Below are 20,790 nucleotides of genomic sequence, written 5' to 3'. Positions count from 1 at the left end.
AGATGCTTTAATGATGTATATTATAGATATAAAGGCTTTAATTATGTATATTTTAAATATAGATGCTTTAATGATGTATATTATAGATATATAGATGCTTTAATTATGTATATTTTAAATATAGATGCTTTAATGATGTATATTATAGATATAGATGCTTTAATTATGTATATTATAGATATAAATGCTTTAATTATGTATATTTTAAATATAGATGCTTTAATTATGTATATTATAGATATAAATGCTTTAATTATGTATATTTTAAATATAGATGCTTTAATTATGTATATTTTAAATATAGATGCTTTAATGATGTATATTATAGATATAAATGCTTTAATTATGTATATTTTAAATATAGATGCTTTAATGATGTATATTATAGATATAAATGCTTTAAATATGTATATTATAGATATAGATGCTTTAATTATGTATATTTTAAATATAGATGCTTTAATGATGTATATTATAGATATAGATGCTTTAATTATGTATATTTTAAATATAGATGCTTTAATGATGTATATTATAGATATAGATGCTTTAATTATGTATATTTTAAATATAGATGCTTTAATTATGTATATTATAGATATAAATGCTTTAATTATGTATATTATAGATATAAAGGCTTTAATTATGTATATTATAGATATAGATGCTTTAATGATGTATATTATAGATATAGATGCTTTAATTATGTATATTTTAAATATAGATGCTTTAATTATGTATATTATAGATATAAATGCTTTAATTATGTATATTATAGATATAGATGCTTTAATTATGTATATTTTAAATATAGATGCTTTAATTATGTATATTATAGATATAGATGCTTTAATTATGTATATTATAGATATAAATGCTTTAATGATGTATATTTTAAATATAGATGCTTTAATTATGTATATTATAGATATATAGATGCTTTAATTATGTATATTTTAAATATAGATGCTTTAATTATGTATATTATAGATATAGATGCTTTAATTATGTATATTTTAAATATAGATGCTTTAATTATGTATATTATAGATATAAATGCTTTAATTATGTATATTATAGATATAAATGCTTTAATTATGTATATTTTAAATATAGATGCTTTAATGATGTATATTATAGATATATAGATGCTTTAATTATGTATATTTTAAATATAGATGCTTTAATGATGTATATTATAGATATAGATGCTTTAATGATGTATATTATAGATATAAATGCTTTAATTATGTATATTTTAAATATAGATGCTTTAATGATGTATATTATAGATATAAATGCTTTAATTATGTATATTATAGATATAAATGCTTTAATTATGTATATTTTAAATATAGATGCTTTAATGATGTATATTATAGATATAAATGCTTTAATTATGTATATTATAGATATAGATGCTTTAATTATGTATATTTTAAATATAGATGCTTTAATTATGTATATTTTAAATATAGATGCTTTAATTATGTATATTATAGATATAGATGCTTTAATTATGTATATTATAGATATAAATGCTTTAATTATGTATATTTTAAATATAGATGCTTTAATTATGTATATTATAGATATAAATGCTTTAATTATGTATATTTTAAATATAGATGCTTTAATTATGTATATTATAGCTATATAGATGCTTTAATTATGTATATTAGATATATAGATGCTTTATTTCTGTATAGTATAGATATAGATGTTTTAATTGTGTATATTATAGATAGAAAGTGAATAAGTGAAAGTGAATAAGTGAGTGTGAATGAATAAGTGAGAGTGAACAAGTGAGAGTGAGTGAATAAGTGAGAGTGAATGAGCGAATAAGTGAGAGTGACAGAGTGAATACGTGAGAGTGAATAATTGAGGGAATGAGTGAACAAGTGAGTGAATGAGTGAGTGAATAAGTGAGTCAATGAGTGAGTGAATAAGTGAGAGTGAATGAGTGTACAAGTGAGAGTGAATGAGTGTGAATATGTGAGAGTGAATGAGTGAATAAGTGAGTGATTGAGAGTGAAAGTGATTAAGTGAAAGTGAATATGTGAGAGTGAATGACTAAATAAGTGAGTGAATAAGTGAAAGTGAATATGTGAGTGAATGAGTGAATAAGTGAGTGATTGAGAGTAAATGAGTGATTAAGTGAAAGTGAATAAGTGAGAGTGAATGAGTAAATAAGTGAAAGTGAATATGAGAGTGAATGAGTGAATAAGTGAAAGTGTATATTTGAGAGTGATTGAGTGTAAATAAGTGATGGTGAATAAGTGAGTGATTGAGAGTGAATGAGTGATTAAGTGAATGAGTGAATACGAGAGTGAATGAGTGAATAAGTGAAAGTGTATATTTGAGAGTGATTGAGAGTGAATGAGTGATTAAGTGATGGTGAATAAGTGAGTGATTGAGAGTGAATGAGTGATTAAGTGATGGTGAATAAGTGAGAGTGATTGAGAGTGAATGAGTGATTAAGTGATGGTGAATAAGTGAGAGTGATTGAGAGTGAATGAGTGATTAAGTGATGGTGAATAAGTGAGAGTGAATAAGTTTTCTGGTGTTAGCCGTGTGTTTCTTCTTTATTCCTCAGAGTCGTTGTGAGTCTCAATTCATTCATTTATTCACACATCGTATATATTTACATTGACACACCAGGGTTCTCCCTGGCCTCCTTATCTCTCTCTCTCTCCCTGGCCTCCTTATCTCTCCCTGGCCTCCTTATCTCTCTCTCTCCCTGGCCTCCTTATCTCTCTCTCTCCCTGGCCTCCTTATCTCTCTCTCTCCCTGGCCTCCTTATCTCTCTCTCTCCCTGGCCTCCTTATCTCTCTCTCTCTCTCTCTCTCTCTCTCTCTCTCTCTCTCTCTCTCTCTCTCTCTCTCTCTCTCTCTCTCTCTCTCTCTCTCTCTCTCTCTCTCTCTCTCTCTCTCTCTCTCTCTCTCTCTCTCTCTCTCTCTCTCTCTCTCTCTCTCTCTCTCTCTCTCTCTCTCTCTGGCCTCCTTATCTCTCTCTCCCTGGCCTCCTTATCTCTCTCTCTCCCTGGCCTCCTTATCTCTCTCTCTCCCTGGCCTCCTTATCTCTCTCTCTCCCTGGCCTCCTTATCTCTCTCTCCCTGGCCTCCTTATCTCTCTCTCTCTCTCTGGCCTCCTTATCTCTCTCTCTCTCTGTCTGTCCCTGGCCTCCTTATCTCTCTCTCTCTCTCTCTCCCTGGCCTCCTTATCTCTCTCTCCCTCGGCCTCCTTATCTCTCTCTGGCCTCCTTATCTCTCTCTCCCTGGCCTCCTTATCTCTCTCTCTCCCTGGCCTCCTTATCTCTCTCTCTCCCTGGCCTCCTTATCTCTCTCTCTCCCTGGCCTCCTTATCTCTCTCTCCCTGGCCTCCTTATCTCTCTCTCTCTCTCTGGCCTCCTTATCTCTCTCTCTCTCTGTCTGTCCCTGGCCTCCTTATCTCTCTCTCTCTCTCTCCCTGGCCTCCTTATCTCTCTCTCCCTCGGCCTCCTTATCTCTCTCTGGCCTCCTTATCTCTCTCTCCCTCGGCCTCCTTATCTCTCTCTGGCCTCCTTATCTCTCTCTCCCTGGCCTCCTTATCTCTCTCTCCCTCCCCCTTCCTGGCCTCCTTATCTCTCTCTCTCTCTCCCTGGCCTCCTTATCTCTCTCTCTCTCTGTCTGTCTGTCCCTGGCCTCCTTATCTCTCTCTCTCTCCCTGGCCTCCTTATCTCTCTCTCTCTCTCTCTCTCTCTCTCTGTCTGTCTGTCTGTCCCTGGCCTCCTTATCTCTCTCTCTCTCCCTGGCCTCCTTATCTCTCTCTCTCCCTCCCTAGCGAGTCACTCCACTTCGGCCACGTGGGCCACCTCCACCTCCATGGTCTGGATGACCTCTGGGCTGTCCTCCATCTTGGTGTCGGCGAGGCCCTGCTGAGCCAGGACGTAGTTCACCACCTGCATGATGCCCTGGTCCGACAGTGTGGTCGTGGCCGAGCCATCACCCGCCGCCTCCACCGCCTCCACCCCCTCCACCGTCTCCACCGTCTCCACCGTCTCCACCCCCTCCACCGTCTCCTCTGTGATCAGCACCTCCTCGATCTCCTGCTCCTCCCGCCCCTCCCCCTCCTCCAGCAGGGCGGGCCTCAGCTCCGGCGGCAGCTCGGAGGCCAGGATGCTGACAGCGTGCTCCACCTGCGTGCCCTGGTTGTGGAACTGCAGCGTGTCCTTCTCCAGCATGATCTTCCCCGGCAGGTTGTCTCCGTGGAACTTGGCCATGTGCTTGCGCAGCGTGCGGGCGTCGATGTGCGCCTCCTGGCACATGGGGCACACGTACGGGCGCTCGCCCGTGTGCGTGCGCACGTGGCGCTTCAGGGAACGTGCGTCGGCCCACGCCACGCCACAAGTCAGGCACTCGAACGGCTTCACTCCTGCAGGGGGGGGAACAGCGAGATAACAGGTGGAAACATTTATCAAATGAAATGACCGTGAGTACATGAGGAGGAAATGAAGAAGTGAGGACGAGGACTCACCCTGGTGGTTGTTGACGTGGCGGCGGTACTCCCTCAGCTGAGTGAACTTCCTGCCACACTGCTCACACTCTCTCTCCAGGTTCTGCTTCACTCTGCCTTTCTTCCCGTGAGTGGCTTTCTTCACGTGTCTCCTGAACAGAGCCTTCTCGAAGAACTCCTTCCCACAGACATTACACCTGAGGAGTGAGTTACACGCATTACGCGTCACGCGTCAAGTGCGCAACGCGCGTTACGCACTTGACGCGTGTTACGCGAGGACGAGGACACGCGTTACACACGAGGACGTCACATGATCAGAGGCCAGAAGGACTCACTTGAAGGGCTCGGCCACGCTGTGGGACTTGACGTGGGAGTACCAGTCCTTCTTCCAGCTGTAGCACTTCCCACACACCTGGCACTGGAAGGGCTTCAGGCCCATGTGCTTGTTCATGTGCTGCTGCAGGTCTTTAGCCTCGTAGAACCTCTTGTCACAGCTGCAGGGCACAGAGCGTCAGTACGCCGTCACACAAAGACACAAAAACAGGGCGAAGGGGGGGGGGTGGATACTCACTGAGCGCAAGAGAACGGACGGACGTCGGGTCTGGGCAGGTGCTTCTTCAGGTGCTTGCTCAGAGCCGAGGCTCGGTGGAAAGTCGCTCCACAGGTGTTGCAGAGGTACTTTGACTCACCTGCGGAGGCATGTTAAGGGTTTAGAAAGAAAGAAAGAAAGAAAAAAAAGAAATGTACACTTTTATTGATCCCAGTGGGGTACCCGTGTGTGTGGGGTACCCGTGTGTGTGGGGTACCCGTGTGTCTGGGGTACCCCTGTGTGTGGGGTACCCCTTGTGTGTGGGGTACCCTTGTGTGTGGGGTACCCCTTGTGTGTGGGGTACCCTTGTGTGTGGGGTACCCCTGTGTGTGGGGTACCCCTGTGTGTGGGGTACCCCTGTGTGTGGAGTACCCTTGTGTGTGGGGTACCCTTGTGTGTGGAGTACCCTTGTGTGTGGAGTACCCTTGTGTGTGGAGTACCCTTGTGTGTGGGGTACCCTTGTGTGTGGGGTACCCCTGTGTGTGGAGTACCCTTGTGTGTGGAGTACCCTTGTGTGTGGAGTACCCTTGTGTGTGGAGTACCCTTGTGTGTGGAGTACCCTTGTGTGTGGAGTACCCTTGTGTGTGGAGTACCCTTGTGTGTGGAGTACCCTTGTGTGTGGAGTACCCTTGTGTGTGGGGTACCTGTGTGCAGGCTGGTGTGCTCCTCCATGCTACGCTTGCTGACGAAGGACTTCTTGCAGTAGCCGCACTGGAACTGCTTGGAGGCGTCGTGCAGCGCGCGGTGCATCTTCAGGCTGTGCTTGTGGGCGAAGGTCTTGCCGCAGACCTTGCAGGCGTGCGGCCGGACCCCCGTGTGGTTCAGCATGTGGATCCTCAGCGAGTAGAGCTTGGGCAGCGTCTTCCCGCAGATGTCACACACAAACTCCCTCTTGGTGTGCGGCGACGACGCCGTCTTCTCGTCCAGGTCGCCGTCTGGCTTGAGCTCCGCGCCGGGCGGCTTGGGGACCGGCGCCCGCTGGCTGCTCTGCTGCTTGTGCCGGGCCAGGTGGGCCCGGAGCGAGGCGGCGTACTGGAACTCCTTACTGCACAGCTGCAGGGACACAAGGAGGAGGAGGGGAACATGAGAATGGTTTGATTTATTGGGTAATATCAGGTCTACTGCGGTCAGTGGTTAGCAAGACCCTTAACTGCTCCCTGTAGCTGTTCTACAGTGTATGAATGTAACATGATTGTAAGACGCTTTGGATAGAAGTGTCAGCTAAACCAGCGGTCCTCAACCTTTTTTGAGCCACGGACCGGTTTCGTGTCGGACAACGTTTTCACGGACCGGCCTTCACAGTGTGGGCGATAAATATCCATCCATCCATTTTCAATACCGCTTATCCTCATTAGGGTCGCGGGGGCGCTGGAGCCTATCCCAGCTGACATAGGGCGAAGGCAGGGGACACCCTGGACAGGCCGCCAGTCCATCGAGGGCAGATAAATATGACAAAATAAAATGATACGACCGGCATGAAGTGCATAAAAATACAACTCACCATGACACCGAATTAGTGGGAGCTCTGAGCTTGTTTACCCGCAACGAGCCGCGAGACCACGACACCCGAAGTGTGTTTATTACGTCCAGTCTGTTCTGTAACTTAGTTTAGTTTGTTATGTCCAGTCTGTAACTTAGTTTAGTTTGTTATGTCCAGTCTATAACTTAGTTTAGTTTGTTATGTCCAGTCTGTAACTTAGTTTAGTTTGTTATGTCCAGTCTGTAACTTAGTTTAGTTTGTTATGTCCAGTCTGTAACTTAGTTTAGTTTGTTATGTCCAGTCTGTAACTTAGTTTAGTTTGTTATGTCCAGTCTGTAACTTAGTTTAGTTTGTTATGTCCAGTCTGTAACTTAGTTTAGTTTGTTATGTCCAGTCTGTAACTTAGTTTAGTTTGTTATGTCCAGTCTGTAACTTAGTTTAGTTTGTTATGTATGTAACTAAGTTTAGTTTGTTATGTCCAGTCTATAACTTAGTTTAGTTTGTTATGTCTATAACTTAGTTTAGTTTGTTATGTCCAGTCTGTAACTTAGTTTAGTTTGTTATGTCCAGTCTATAACTTAGTTTAGTTTGTTATGTCTGTAACTAAGTTTAGTTTGTTATGTCCAGTCTGTAACTTGGTTTAGTTTGTTATGTCCAGTCTGTAACTTAGTTTAGTTTGTTATGTCCAGTCTATAACTTAGTTTAGTTTGTTATGTCCAGTCTGTAACTTAGTTTAGTTTGTTATGTCCAGTCTGTAACATAGTTTAGTTTGTTATGTCCAGTCTGTAACTTAGTTTAGTTTGTTATGTCCAGTCTGTAACTTAGTTTAGTTTGTTATGTCCAGTCTGTAACTTAGTTTAGTTTGTTATGTCCAGTCTATAACTTAGTTTAGTTTGTTATGTCCAGTCTATAACTTAGTTTAGTTTGTTATGTCCAGTCTATAACTTAGTTTAGTTTGTTATGTCCAGTCTATAACTTAGTTTAGTTTGTTATGTCCAGTCTATAACTTAGTTTAGTTTGTTATGTCCAGTCTATAACTTAGTTTAGTTTGTTATGTCCAGTCTATAACTTAGTTTAGTTTGTTATGTCCAGTCTGTAACTTAGTTTAGTTTGTTATGTCCAGTCTATAACTTAGTTTAGTTTGTTATGTCCAGTCTGTAACTTAGTTTAGTTTGTTATGTCCAGTCTGTAACTTAGTTTAGTTTGTTATGTCCAGTCTGTAACTTAGTTTAGTTTGTTATGTCTGTAACTTAGTTTAGTTTGTTATGTCCAGTCTGTAACTTAGTTTAGTTTGTTATGTCTGTAACTTAGTTTAGTTTGTTATGTCCAGTCTATAACTTAGTTTAGTTTGTTATGTCTGTAACTTAGTTTAGTTTGTTATGTCCAGTCTGTAACTTAGTTTAGTTTGTTATGTCTGTAACTTAGTTTAGTTTGTTATGTCCAGTCTGTAACTTAGTTTAGTTTGTTATGTCCAGTCTGTAACTTAGTTTAGTTTGTTATGTCCAGTCTGTAACTTAGTTTAGTTTGTTATGTCCAGTCTGTAACTTAGTTTAGTTTGTTATGTCCAGTCTGTAACTTAGTTTAGTTTGTTATGTCCAGTCTGTAACTTAGTTTAGTTTGTTATGTCCAGTCTATAACTTAGTTTAGTTTGTTATGTCCAGTCTATAACTTAGTTTAGTTTGTTATGTCCAGTCTATAACTTAGTTTAGTTTGTTATGTCCAGTCTATAACTTAGTTTAGTTTGTTATGTCCAGTCTGTAACTTAGTTTAGTTTGTTATGTCCAGTCTGTAACTTAGTTTAGTTTGTTATGTCCAGTCTGTAACTTAGTTTAGTTTGTTATGTCTGTAACTTAGTTTAGTTTGTTATGTCTGTAACTTAGTTTAGTTTGTTATGTCCAGTCTGTAACTTAGTTTAGTTTGTTATGTCTGTAACTTAGTTTAGTTTGTTATGTCCAGTCTGTAACTTAGTTTAGTTTGTTATGTCCAGTCTGTTCTGTAACTTAGTTTAGTTTGTTATGTCCAGTCTGTAACTTAGTTTAGTTTGTTATGTCCAGTCTGTAACATAGTTTAGTTTGTTATGTCCAGTCTGTAACTTAGTTTAGTTTGTTATGTCCAGTCTGTAACATAGTTTAGTTTGTTATGTCCAGTCTATAACTTAGTTTAGTTTGTTATGTCTGTAACTTAGTTTAGTTTGTTATGTCCAGTCTATAACTTAGTTTAGTTTGTTATGTCCAGTCTATAACTTAGTTTAGTTTGTTATGTCTGTAACTTAGTTTAGTTTGTTATGTCCAGTCTGTAACTAAGTTTAGTTTGTTATGTCCAGTCTGTAACTTAGTTTAGTTTGTTATGTCTGTAACTTAGTTTAGTTTGTTATGTCCAGTCTGTAACTTAGTTTAGTTTGTTATGTCCAGTCTATAACTTAGTTTAGTTTGTTATGTCCAGTCTGTAACTAAGTTTAGTTTGTTATGTCTGTAACTTAGTTTAGTTTGTTATGTCTGTAACTTAGTTTAGTTTGTTATGTCCAGTCTATAACTTAGTTTAGTTTGTTATGTCCAGTCTGTAACTTAGTTTAGTTTGTTATGTCTGTAACTTAGTTTAGTTTGTTATGTCCAGTCTGTAACTTAGTTTAGTTTGTTATGTCTGTAACTTAGTTTAGTTTGTTATGTCCAGTCTATAACTTAGTTTAGTTTGTTATGTCCAGTCTATAACTTAGTTTAGTTTGTTATGTCCAGTCTATAACTTAGTTTAGTTTGTTATGTCCAGTCTATAACTTAGTTTAGTTTGTTATGTCCAGTCTGTAACTTAGTTTAGTTTGTTATGTCTGTAACTTAGTTTAGTTTGTTATGTCTGTAACTTAGTTTAGTTTGTTATGTCCAGTCTATAACTTAGTTTAGTTTGTTATGTCCAGTCTGTAACTTAGTTTAGTTTGTTATGTCTGTAACTTAGTTTAGTTTGTTATGTCCAGTCTGTAACTTAGTTTAGTTTGTTATGTCCAGTCTGTAACTTAGTTTAGTTTGTTATGTCTGTAACTTAGTTTAGTTTGTTATGTCCAGTCTATAACTTAGTTTAGTTTGTTATGTCCAGTCTATAACTTAGTTTAGTTTGTTATGTCTGTAACTTAGTTTAGTTTGTTTTGTCCAGTCTGTAACTTAGTTTAGTTTGTTATGTCTGTAACTTAGTTTAGTTTGTTATGTCCAGTCTATAACTTAGTTTAGTTTGTTATGTCCAGTCTATAACTTAGTTTAGTTTGTTATGTCCAGTCTATAACTTAGTTTAGTTTGTTATGTCTGTAACTTAGTTTAGTTTGTTATGTCCAGTCTGTAACTTAGTTTAGTTTGTTATGTCTGTAACTTAGTTTAGTTTGTTATGTCCAGTCTGTAACTTAGTTTAGTTTGTTATGTCCAGTCTGTAACTTAGTTTAGTTTGTTATGTCTGTAACTTAGTTTAGTTTGTTATGTCCAGTCTATAACTTAGTTTAGTTTGTTATGTCCAGTCTATAACTTAGTTTAGTTTGTTATGTCCAGTCTATAACTTAGTTTAGTTTGTTATGTCTGTAACTTAGTTTAGTTTGTTATGTCCAGTCTGTAACTTAGTTTAGTTTGTTATGTCCAGTCTGTAACTTAGTTTAGTTTGTTATGTCCAGTCTGTAACTTAGTTTAGTTTGTTATGTCCAGTCTGTAACTTAGTTTAGTTTGTTATGTCCAGTCTGTAACTTAGTTTAGTTTGTTATGTCTGTAACTTAGTTTAGTTTGTTATGTCCAGTCTGTAACTTAGTTTAGTTTGTTATGTCCAGTCTATAACTTAGTTTAGTTTGTTATGTCCAGTCTGTAACTTAGTTTAGTTTGTTATGTCCAGTCTGTAACTTAGTTTAGTTTGTTATGTCTGTAACTTAGTTTAGTTTGTTATGTCTGTAACTTAGTTTAGTTTGTTATGTCCAGTCTATAACTTAGTTTAGTTTGTTATGTCCAGTCTATAACTTAGTTTAGTTTGTTATGTCCAGTCTATAACTTAGTTTAGTTTGTTATGTCCAGTCTGTAACTTAGTTTAGTTTGTTATGTCTGTAACTTAGTTTAGTTTGTTATGTCCAGTCTATAACTTAGTTTAGTTTGTTATGTCCAGTCTATAACTTAGTTTAGTTTGTTATGTCTGTAACTTAGTTTAGTTTGTTATGTCCAGTCTGTAACTTAGTTTAGTTTGTTATGTCTGTAACTTAGTTTAGTTTGTTATGTCCAGTCTGTAACTTAGTTTAGTTTGTTATGTCCAGTCTGTAACTTAGTTTAGTTTGTTATGTCCAGTCTGTAACTTAGTTTAGTTTGTTATGTCTGTAACTTAGTTTAGTTTGTTATGTCTGTAACTTAGTTTAGTTTGTTATGTCCAGTCTATAACTTAGTTTAGTTTGTTATGTACAGTCTATAACTTAGTTTAGTTTGTTATGTCCAGTCTGTAACTTAGTTTAGTTTGTTATGTCTGTAACTTAGTTTAGTTTGTTATGTCCAGTCTATAACTTAGTTTAGTTTGTTATGTCCAGTCTATAACTTAGTTTAGTTTGTTATGTCTGTAACTTAGTTTAGTTTGTTATGTCCAGTCTGTAACTTAGTTTAGTTTGTTATGTCTGTAACTTAGTTTAGTTTGTTATGTCCAGTCTGTAACTTAGTTTAGTTTGTTATGTCCAGTCTGTAACTTAGTTTAGTTTGTTATGTCCAGTCTGTAACTTAGTTTAGTTTGTTATGTCCAGTCTATAACTTAGTTTAGTTTGTTATGTCCAGTCTATAACTTAGTTTAGTTTGTTATGTCCAGTCTATAACTTAGTTTAGTTTGTTATGTCCAGTCTATAACTTAGTTTAGTTTGTTATGTCCAGTCTATAACTTAGTTTAGTTTGTTATGTCCAGTCTATAACTTAGTTTAGTTTGTTATGTCCAGTCTATAACTTAGTTTAGTTTGTTATGTCCAGTCTATAACTTAGTTTAGTTTGTTATGTCTGTAACTAAGTTTAGTTTGTTATGTCCAGTCTATAACTTAGTTTAGTTTGTTATGTCCAGTCTGTAACTTAGTTTAGTTTGTTATGTCTGTAACTTAGTTTAGTTTGTTATGTCCAGTCTATAACTTAGTTTAGTTTGTTATGTCCAGTCTGTAACTTAGTTTAGTTTGTTATGTCCAGTCTGTAACTTAGTTTAGTTTGTTATGTCCAGTCTGTAACTTAGTTTAGTTTGTTATTTCCAGTCTGTAACTTAGTTTAGTTTGTTATGTCCAGTCTATAACTTAGTTTAGTTTGTTATGTCCAGTCTATAACTTAGTTTAGTTTGTTATGTCCAGTCTATAACTTAGTTTAGTTTGTTATGTCTGTAACTAAGTTTAGTTTGTTATGTCCAGTCTATAACTTAGTTTAGTTTGTTATGTCCAGTCTATAACTTAGTTTAGTTTGTTATGTCCAGTCTGTAACTTAGTTTAGTTTGTTATGTCCAGTCTATAACTTAGTTTAGTTTGTTATGTCCAGTCTATAACTTAGTTTAGTTTGTTATGTCTGTAACTAAGTTTAGTTTGTTATGTCCAGTCTATAACTTAGTTTAGTTTGTTATGTCTGTAACTTAGTTTAGTTTGTTATGTCCAGTCTGTAACTTAGTTTAGTTTGTTATGTCTGTAACTTAGTTTAGTTTGTTATGTCCAGTCTGTAACTTAGTTTAGTTTGTTATGTCCAGTCTGTAACTTAGTTTAGTTTGTTATGTCCAGTCTGTAACTTAGTTTAGTTTGTTATGTCCAGTCTGTAACTTAGTTTAGTTTGTTATGTCCAGTCTGTAACTTAGTTTAGTTTGTTATGTCCAGTCTGTAACTTAGTTTAGTTTGTTATGTCCAGTCTGTAACTTAGTTTAGTTTGTTATGTCCAGTCTATAACTTAGTTTAGTTTGTTATGTCCAGTCTATAACTTAGTTTAGTTTGTTATGTCCAGTCTATAACTTAGTTTAGTTTGTTATGTCCAGTCTATAACTTAGTTTAGTTTGTTATGTCCAGTCTGTAACTTAGTTTAGTTTGTTATGTCCAGTCTGTAACTTAGTTTAGTTTGTTATGTCCAGTCTGTAACTTAGTTTAGTTTGTTATGTCTGTAACTTAGTTTAGTTTGTTATGTCTGTAACTTAGTTTAGTTTGTTATGTCCAGTCTGTAACTTAGTTTAGTTTGTTATGTCTGTAACTTAGTTTAGTTTGTTATGTCCAGTCTGTAACTTAGTTTAGTTTGTTATGTCCAGTCTGTTCTGTAACTTAGTTTAGTTTGTTATGTCCAGTCTGTAACTTAGTTTAGTTTGTTATGTCCAGTCTGTAACATAGTTTAGTTTGTTATGTCCAGTCTGTAACTTAGTTTAGTTTGTTATGTCCAGTCTGTAACATAGTTTAGTTTGTTATGTCCAGTCTATAACTTAGTTTAGTTTGTTATGTCTGTAACTTAGTTTAGTTTGTTATGTCCAGTCTATAACTTAGTTTAGTTTGTTATGTCCAGTCTATAACTTAGTTTAGTTTGTTATGTCTGTAACTTAGTTTAGTTTGTTATGTCCAGTCTGTAACTAAGTTTAGTTTGTTATGTCCAGTCTGTAACTTAGTTTAGTTTGTTATGTCTGTAACTTAGTTTAGTTTGTTATGTCCAGTCTGTAACTTAGTTTAGTTTGTTATGTCCAGTCTATAACTTAGTTTAGTTTGTTATGTCCAGTCTGTAACTAAGTTTAGTTTGTTATGTCTGTAACTTAGTTTAGTTTGTTATGTCTGTAACTTAGTTTAGTTTGTTATGTCCAGTCTATAACTTAGTTTAGTTTGTTATGTCCAGTCTGTAACTTAGTTTAGTTTGTTATGTCTGTAACTTAGTTTAGTTTGTTATGTCCAGTCTGTAACTTAGTTTAGTTTGTTATGTCTGTAACTTAGTTTAGTTTGTTATGTCCAGTCTATAACTTAGTTTAGTTTGTTATGTCCAGTCTATAACTTAGTTTAGTTTGTTATGTCCAGTCTATAACTTAGTTTAGTTTGTTATGTCCAGTCTATAACTTAGTTTAGTTTGTTATGTCCAGTCTGTAACTTAGTTTAGTTTGTTATGTCTGTAACTTAGTTTAGTTTGTTATGTCTGTAACTTAGTTTAGTTTGTTATGTCCAGTCTATAACTTAGTTTAGTTTGTTATGTCCAGTCTGTAACTTAGTTTAGTTTGTTATGTCTGTAACTTAGTTTAGTTTGTTATGTCCAGTCTGTAACTTAGTTTAGTTTGTTATGTCCAGTCTGTAACTTAGTTTAGTTTGTTATGTCTGTAACTTAGTTTAGTTTGTTATGTCCAGTCTATAACTTAGTTTAGTTTGTTATGTCCAGTCTATAACTTAGTTTAGTTTGTTATGTCTGTAACTTAGTTTAGTTTGTTTTGTCCAGTCTGTAACTTAGTTTAGTTTGTTATGTCTGTAACTTAGTTTAGTTTGTTATGTCCAGTCTATAACTTAGTTTAGTTTGTTATGTCCAGTCTATAACTTAGTTTAGTTTGTTATGTCCAGTCTATAACTTAGTTTAGTTTGTTATGTCTGTAACTTAGTTTAGTTTGTTATGTCCAGTCTGTAACTTAGTTTAGTTTGTTATGTCTGTAACTTAGTTTAGTTTGTTATGTCCAGTCTGTAACTTAGTTTAGTTTGTTATGTCCAGTCTGTAACTTAGTTTAGTTTGTTATGTCTGTAACTTAGTTTAGTTTGTTATGTCCAGTCTATAACTTAGTTTAGTTTGTTATGTCCAGTCTATAACTTAGTTTAGTTTGTTATGTCCAGTCTATAACTTAGTTTAGTTTGTTATGTCTGTAACTTAGTTTAGTTTGTTATGTCCAGTCTGTAACTTAGTTTAGTTTGTTATGTCCAGTCTGTAACTTAGTTTAGTTTGTTATGTCCAGTCTGTAACTTAGTTTAGTTTGTTATGTCCAGTCTGTAACTTAGTTTAGTTTGTTATGTCCAGTCTGTAACTTAGTTTAGTTTGTTATGTCTGTAACTTAGTTTAGTTTGTTATGTCCAGTCTGTAACTTAGTTTAGTTTGTTATGTCCAGTCTATAACTTAGTTTAGTTTGTTATGTCCAGTCTGTAACTTAGTTTAGTTTGTTATGTCCAGTCTGTAACTTAGTTTAGTTTGTTATGTCTGTAACTTAGTTTAGTTTGTTATGTCTGTAACTTAGTTTAGTTTGTTATGTCCAGTCTATAACTTAGTTTAGTTTGTTATGTCCAGTCTATAACTTAGTTTAGTTTGTTATGTCCAGTCTATAACTTAGTTTAGTTTGTTATGTCCAGTCTGTAACTTAGTTTAGTTTGTTATGTCTGTAACTTAGTTTAGTTTGTTATGTCCAGTCTATAACTTAGTTTAGTTTGTTATGTCCAGTCTATAACTTAGTTTAGTTTGTTATGTCTGTAACTTAGTTTAGTTTGTTATGTCCAGTCTGTAACTTAGTTTAGTTTGTTATGTCTGTAACTTAGTTTAGTTTGTTATGTCCAGTCTGTAACTTAGTTTAGTTTGTTATGTCCAGTCTGTAACTTAGTTTAGTTTGTTATGTCCAGTCTGTAACTTAGTTTAGTTTGTTATGTCTGTAACTTAGTTTAGTTTGTTATGTCTGTAACTTAGTTTAGTTTGTTATGTCCAGTCTATAACTTAGTTTAGTTTGTTATGTACAGTCTATAACTTAGTTTAGTTTGTTATGTCCAGTCTGTAACTTAGTTTAGTTTGTTATGTCTGTAACTTAGTTTAGTTTGTTATGTCCAGTCTATAACTTAGTTTAGTTTGTTATGTCCAGTCTATAACTTAGTTTAGTTTGTTATGTCTGTAACTTAGTTTAGTTTGTTATGTCCAGTCTGTAACTTAGTTTAGTTTGTTATGTCTGTAACTTAGTTTAGTTTGTTATGTCCAGTCTGTAACTTAGTTTAGTTTGTTATGTCCAGTCTGTAACTTAGTTTAGTTTGTTATGTCCAGTCTGTAACTTAGTTTAGTTTGTTATGTCCAGTCTATAACTTAGTTTAGTTTGTTATGTCCAGTCTATAACTTAGTTTAGTTTGTTATGTCCAGTCTATAACTTAGTTTAGTTTGTTATGTCCAGTCTATAACTTAGTTTAGTTTGTTATGTCCAGTCTATAACTTAGTTTAGTTTGTTATGTCCAGTCTATAACTTAGTTTAGTTTGTTATGTCCAGTCTATAACTTAGTTTAGTTTGTTATGTCCAGTCTATAACTTAGTTTAGTTTGTTATGTCTGTAACTAAGTTTAGTTTGTTATGTCCAGTCTATAACTTAGTTTAGTTTGTTATGTCCAGTCTGTAACTTAGTTTAGTTTGTTATGTCTGTAACTTAGTTTAGTTTGTTATGTCCAGTCTATAACTTAGTTTAGTTTGTTATGTCCAGTCTGTAACTTAGTTTAGTTTGTTATGTCCAGTCTGTAACTTAGTTTAGTTTGTTATGTCCAGTCTGTAACTTAGTTTAGTTTGTTATTTCCAGTCTGTAACTTAGTTTAGTTTGTTATGTCCAGTCTATAACTTAGTTTAGTTTGTTATGTCCAGTCTATAACTTAGTTTAGTTTGTTATGTCCAGTCTATAACTTAGTTTAGTTTGTTATGTCTGTAACTAAGTTTAGTTTGTTATGTCCAGTCTATAACTTAGTTTAGTTTGTTATGTCCAGTCTATAACTTAGTTTAGTTTGTTATGTCCAGTCTGTAACTTAGTTTAGTTTGTTATGTCCAGTCTATAACTTAGTTTAGTTTGTTATGTCCAGTCTATAACTTAGTTTAGTTTGTTATGTCTGTAACTAAGTTTAGTTTGTTATGTCCAGTCTATAACTTAGTTTAGTTTGTTATGTCTGTAACTTAGTTTAGTTTGTTATGTCCAGTCTGTAACTTAGTTTAGTTTGTTATGTCCAGTCTGTAACTTAGTTTAGTTTGTTATGTCCAGTCTGTAACTTAGTTTAGTTTGTTATGTCCAGTCTGTAACTTAGTTTAGTTTGTTATGTCCAGTCTGTAACTTAGTTTAGTTTGTTATGTCCAGTCTGTAACTTAGTTTAGTTTGTTATGTCCAGTCTGTAACTTAGTTTAGTTTGTTATGTCCAGTCTGTAACTTAGTTTAGTTTGTTATGTCTGTAACTTAGTTTAGTTTGTTATGTCCAGTCTATAACTTAGTTTAGTTTGTTATGTCCAGTCTGTAACTTAGTTTAGTTTGTTATGTCCAGTCTGTAACTTAGTTTAGTTTGTTATGTCCAGTCTGTAACTTAGTTTAGTTTGTTATGTCCAGTCTGTAACTTAGTTTAGTTTGTTATGTCCAGTCTGTAACTAAGTTTAGTTTGTTATGTCCAGTCTGTAACTTAGTTTAGTTTGTTATGTCCAGTCTGTAACTTAGTTTAGTTTGTTATGTCCAGTCTGTAACTTAGTTTAGTTTGTTATGTCCAGTCTGTAACTTACATACATACATACATACATACATGTATAATTTGGAGTTGTGGTTGTAAATAAACAGGAAGTTGGATGCTGCTGATACTCACGCTACACTTGTACCCTCGAGCCTTCTCGTGTTTCAGCGTGTGCATGATGAGCGAGTATCGTCTCTGGAAAGACGCGCCGCACTCGGAGCACGTGTGCTCTCCGTCTCCGGTGGCTTCCCGCTTGGCACCCGCGGCCTCTGGCTCCGCCCCCTTCGTCCCCGCGCCGAGCTCCGGAGGCGTCACGCCCTCCGCGGCGCCGGGCTCAGGCTCCGCCCCCAACTCAGACTGTCCGTCACCTTCAGCCTCCACCGGCTGCTTTGGTGGTCTGCCCCTCTTACCCGTCCTCAGAGGCACCTGAACACATCACGGAGGAGTAGCGGGTCGTTATTGATCCTGATCAGTTCTGACCCCCCTCCCAGTTAAAGTTAACCATCAGAGTAAATAAAGTTTGTGATCAGTAGAACATGAGATCAGTAGAACATGTGATCAGTAGAACATGTGATCAGTAAAACATGTGATCAGTAGAACATGAGATCAGTAGATCATGTGATCAGTAGAACATGTGATCAGTAGAACATGTGATCAGTAGAACATGTGATCAGTAGATCATGTGATCAGTAGAACATGTGATCAGTAGATCATGTGATCAGTAGAACATGTGATCAGTAGAACATGTGATCAGTAGAACATGTGATCAGTAGAACATGTGATCAGTAGATCATGTGATCAGTAGAACATGTGATCAGTAGAACATGTGATCAGTAGATCATGTGATCAGTAGAACATGTGATCAGTAGAACATGTGATCAGTAGATCATGTGATCAGTAGATCATGTGATCAGTAGATCATGTGATCAGTAGAAAATGTGATCAGTAGAAAATGTGATCAGTAGAACATGACATGAATATAAATATAATATGTTATTTACTTGTTATTTAAATAGTGTTTTTATGAAGAAAAAAAAACATAAATTACGTTAACAAAGTAAAACATCTATTGTTTTTGATGATTGTGAATATGTACCTTGGGCGTGGCGGCTCGCGGCGAGGTGCCCCCCCCCCTCCTGCCCTCCTCCTCCTCCTCCAGCCCCATGTGTAGCCGGGCGTAGCCGCCCTCGGCGATGGAGCGCTGCCGGAGCCGTCTCCGGTTGGGGTCGTGACCCTCGTCGTCGGCGGAGGGCTCCTCCTCCTCCAGAGCGACGTACTCCTCCAGCTCCACCTCCTTCTTCACTTTGGCCGGACGCCCACGCTTACGCTTCTGGGGCGCCGGTTCTACCGCCTCCTCCACCGCCGGCACCACCGCTTCAGAGGACGGCGTGACGGCCTCCGGGGGACTCACTGTGTCCGGGTCCACGTTAATGACAAAGGGTCCCGCCCCCGAGGGCGGCGCCCGGCGTTCCATCTCCAGGCAGGCGGACACCACGGCGAGGGACTCGCTGGCCCCGGCCTGCCCGCTGTGGGTGACCACGGTCATCGTGCCGGCGTCCTCCGGCGCGGCACCGCCACCGGAGATCAGCGTGAGCGTCTCCTCCGGCTCTGCGATCAGAGTCACAGTCTCGGCCGCCGCCTCCGTCCCACGATGCACCTCTTCCCCCTCGGCGAGGTAGGCCTCCTCGGGGGTGGCGACGAACGCAACGGGCTCCCCGCCCTGCGTGACCACGGCGCGCCCATCGCTCTCGATGGTGACCGTGAAGGCGGCCGCGTCGTCCGCCGGGCCGCCGGGCGGCGCCAGCCGGCTCGACACCACCGTGTGCACGTCGCCGCGCTGGTACACCGTCAGCTTCTGCTCCTCCACCTGCCGGTGCACCGACTCGCAGATCTGCAGCACCTCCGTCATCAGCAGGTGGCGAGCCAGGTTGGCGATGTCGGCCATGACGCAGAAGTTGAAGGTGAGCGTGGACGTGTAGGCGAAGTCCAGCAGCGGCAGGAAGCTCACTTTGGTGAAACCTGCGAGAGGAAAGAACGTGAGAACCGAGAATCGGGGACGGGGAACCGGGTTCTGGCCGGCGGGGCTCACCGGAGAGGTCCACCACGGCCTCGTGGGTGGAGGCGGCGCCCTTCTCGAAGAACAGCTCGTTGAAGTACTCGCTGCACGCCGCCAGCACGGCCTTGTGGGCGCGATGCTCCTCCCCCTCGATCAGCAGCGTGATGTCACAGAACTGGTTCAGGAGGCGCTGCTGGTTCAGTTTGTCCAACATGGTCTGGCTGTGTTTAGGGAGGAACTGGTTCACCTCGCCCTTACTGTCCACCTGCACACACACACACACGTTAATAAAGACACGTGGAGCAGCGCGAGACCCAAACAGAACCAGGTGAGACCTACAAAGACCAGCTCGTGTTTGGGGGTCGGTTTGGTGAAGCCTAAGCCCTCGTCTCCCTCTTCCTCCTCCTCCTCCTCCTCCTGCTGCTGCTCCTCCTCCCCAGCGGTGGCCGCCGTCTTGCGCCTCCCGGGCCGGGAGAAGGTCCGGGAGGCGGAGCCGTCGTCGCGCCGGCTCTGGCACGAAGAGCACTCCCTGATGTGGTCTTTGACGTTCTTCAGGATCCCTGATGGGGGGGACATTAATATCAATAAATATGACCTTGATTTTAAATATTGATTTATAATCTCAATACAATACTGTGGAGCTGGTATAAATATATTCACAGACTAAAGAGTGTTATTATTTTATAATACATAAAACCTTATTGTGCGTTTTAAAAACACTGTTTATAAATACTCGATGCTCAGCACTTGAACTCACCACTAGAGGGAGACAAATGTCTCTGGATCAATAAGATAAAATCTACCGATATATAAATCAATAGTTTCACATCCGGTTCATATTTGATATTATTGTATTTATTCTGTATTTATGTAATTTAATACTTTTAGAGAATTTACATATTTTTACCGTATTGTTTCCAATTAATATTTGTCGGATATTTTACACATTTTTTAAATTCTATCTTAATTTTGTAGTTTTAGTTTGTTTATTTACATATTTTAGTGTTTATGTTTAAAGACCACATCACAGAGACCACCACAGGACCCGAGAACCACCACGGGACCCGGAGACCACCACAGGACCCGGAGACCACCACAGGACCCGAGAACCACCACGGGACCCGGAGACCACCACGGGACCCGGAGACCACCCAAGCCTCCTAGTCTCATGCTGATGGTCTCCCTGGTTCTGCGGCTTTCTAACCCCCCACACAGCGCACCTGGTCCCTCACCTCTCCACCAGTACTTCTGGGAGATGGAGTCCCAGGTGAGCTGCTGGTTCAGGTGCTCCTCGCCCTCGCAGACCACGTGGGCCTCCCCGATGAGCTCCTCCCTCCGGCCGTCCTGCAGAACCACCTCCAGCTCCGTGAAGTCGTTCTGGCCCTTGAGCCGGCGCTGGTAGAACAGGGTCCCGTCCCGGACCACGTAGCAGGTGGCCGCCTTCCGGATCTTCCGCTTGGTGTTGCCGGGGGTCCCGGGGGCGTAGGGCTCGCGCTCATCGGTCAGGTAGCGGATGATGGCCAGGTAGCTCTCTGCGCACGACATGCCTCGCGCTGCTGCCCCCCCGCGCGCTGCTCCGCGGCTTCCGGCTTCCGGCGGAGCGGCTGTTGTTCCGTTTGATTTCAAGCCGGAGATAAAGTCAAAGAACCGGCGGACAACAACATTTCAGAATTGTTTCCGAAGGTGGAACTGCAGTTCGTAACCGTCGACTTGCCCGCACAGACAAAATGGCTGCTGCACAACCGGAAGCTGCGTAATCGGGGCGGAACTGCGTCGTTAACGTGTTCCGCCACCAGA

At 38.9% G+C, this 20,790-nt stretch overlaps 1 protein-coding gene across 2 annotated transcripts; it reads right to left on the bottom strand.

Moving 5' to 3' along the window:
* Positions 1 to 3,663: 3,663 nt before the first annotated feature.
* zbtb11 (zinc finger and BTB domain containing 11) lies at positions 3,664 to 20,717 on the bottom strand. Of its 2 annotated transcripts, none has more exons than XM_034531466.1 (10): positions 20,226 to 20,717; positions 19,333 to 19,553; positions 19,027 to 19,258; positions 18,034 to 18,956; positions 17,070 to 17,363; positions 5,727 to 6,135; positions 5,065 to 5,182; positions 4,829 to 4,987; positions 4,515 to 4,690; positions 3,664 to 4,412 (listed from the first exon to the last, which is right to left on the bottom strand). In XM_034531466.1, exons 1-10 carry the CDS (start codon positions 20,536 to 20,538, stop codon positions 3,826 to 3,828), a joined length of 3,432 nt encoding a protein of 1,143 aa, XP_034387357.1. In that variant the 5' UTR covers positions 20,539 to 20,717; the 3' UTR covers positions 3,664 to 3,825. The 2 variants fall into 2 exon arrangements, with proteins under 2 accessions (XP_034387357.1, XP_034387355.1); XM_034531464.1 differs by having other exon boundaries at positions 3,725 to 4,412; positions 20,214 to 20,717.
* Between the last annotated feature and the right edge of the window lie 73 nt (positions 20,718 to 20,790).

The sequence above is a fragment of the Cyclopterus lumpus genome, chromosome 4 (assembly GCF_009769545.1).
Source record: "Cyclopterus lumpus isolate fCycLum1 chromosome 4, fCycLum1.pri, whole genome shotgun sequence".
Lineage (NCBI taxonomy): Eukaryota > Metazoa > Chordata > Actinopteri > Perciformes > Cyclopteridae > Cyclopterus > Cyclopterus lumpus.
Note: the sequence above shows the minus strand (reverse complement) of the source record. Positions and strands in the feature narration are given on the sequence as shown.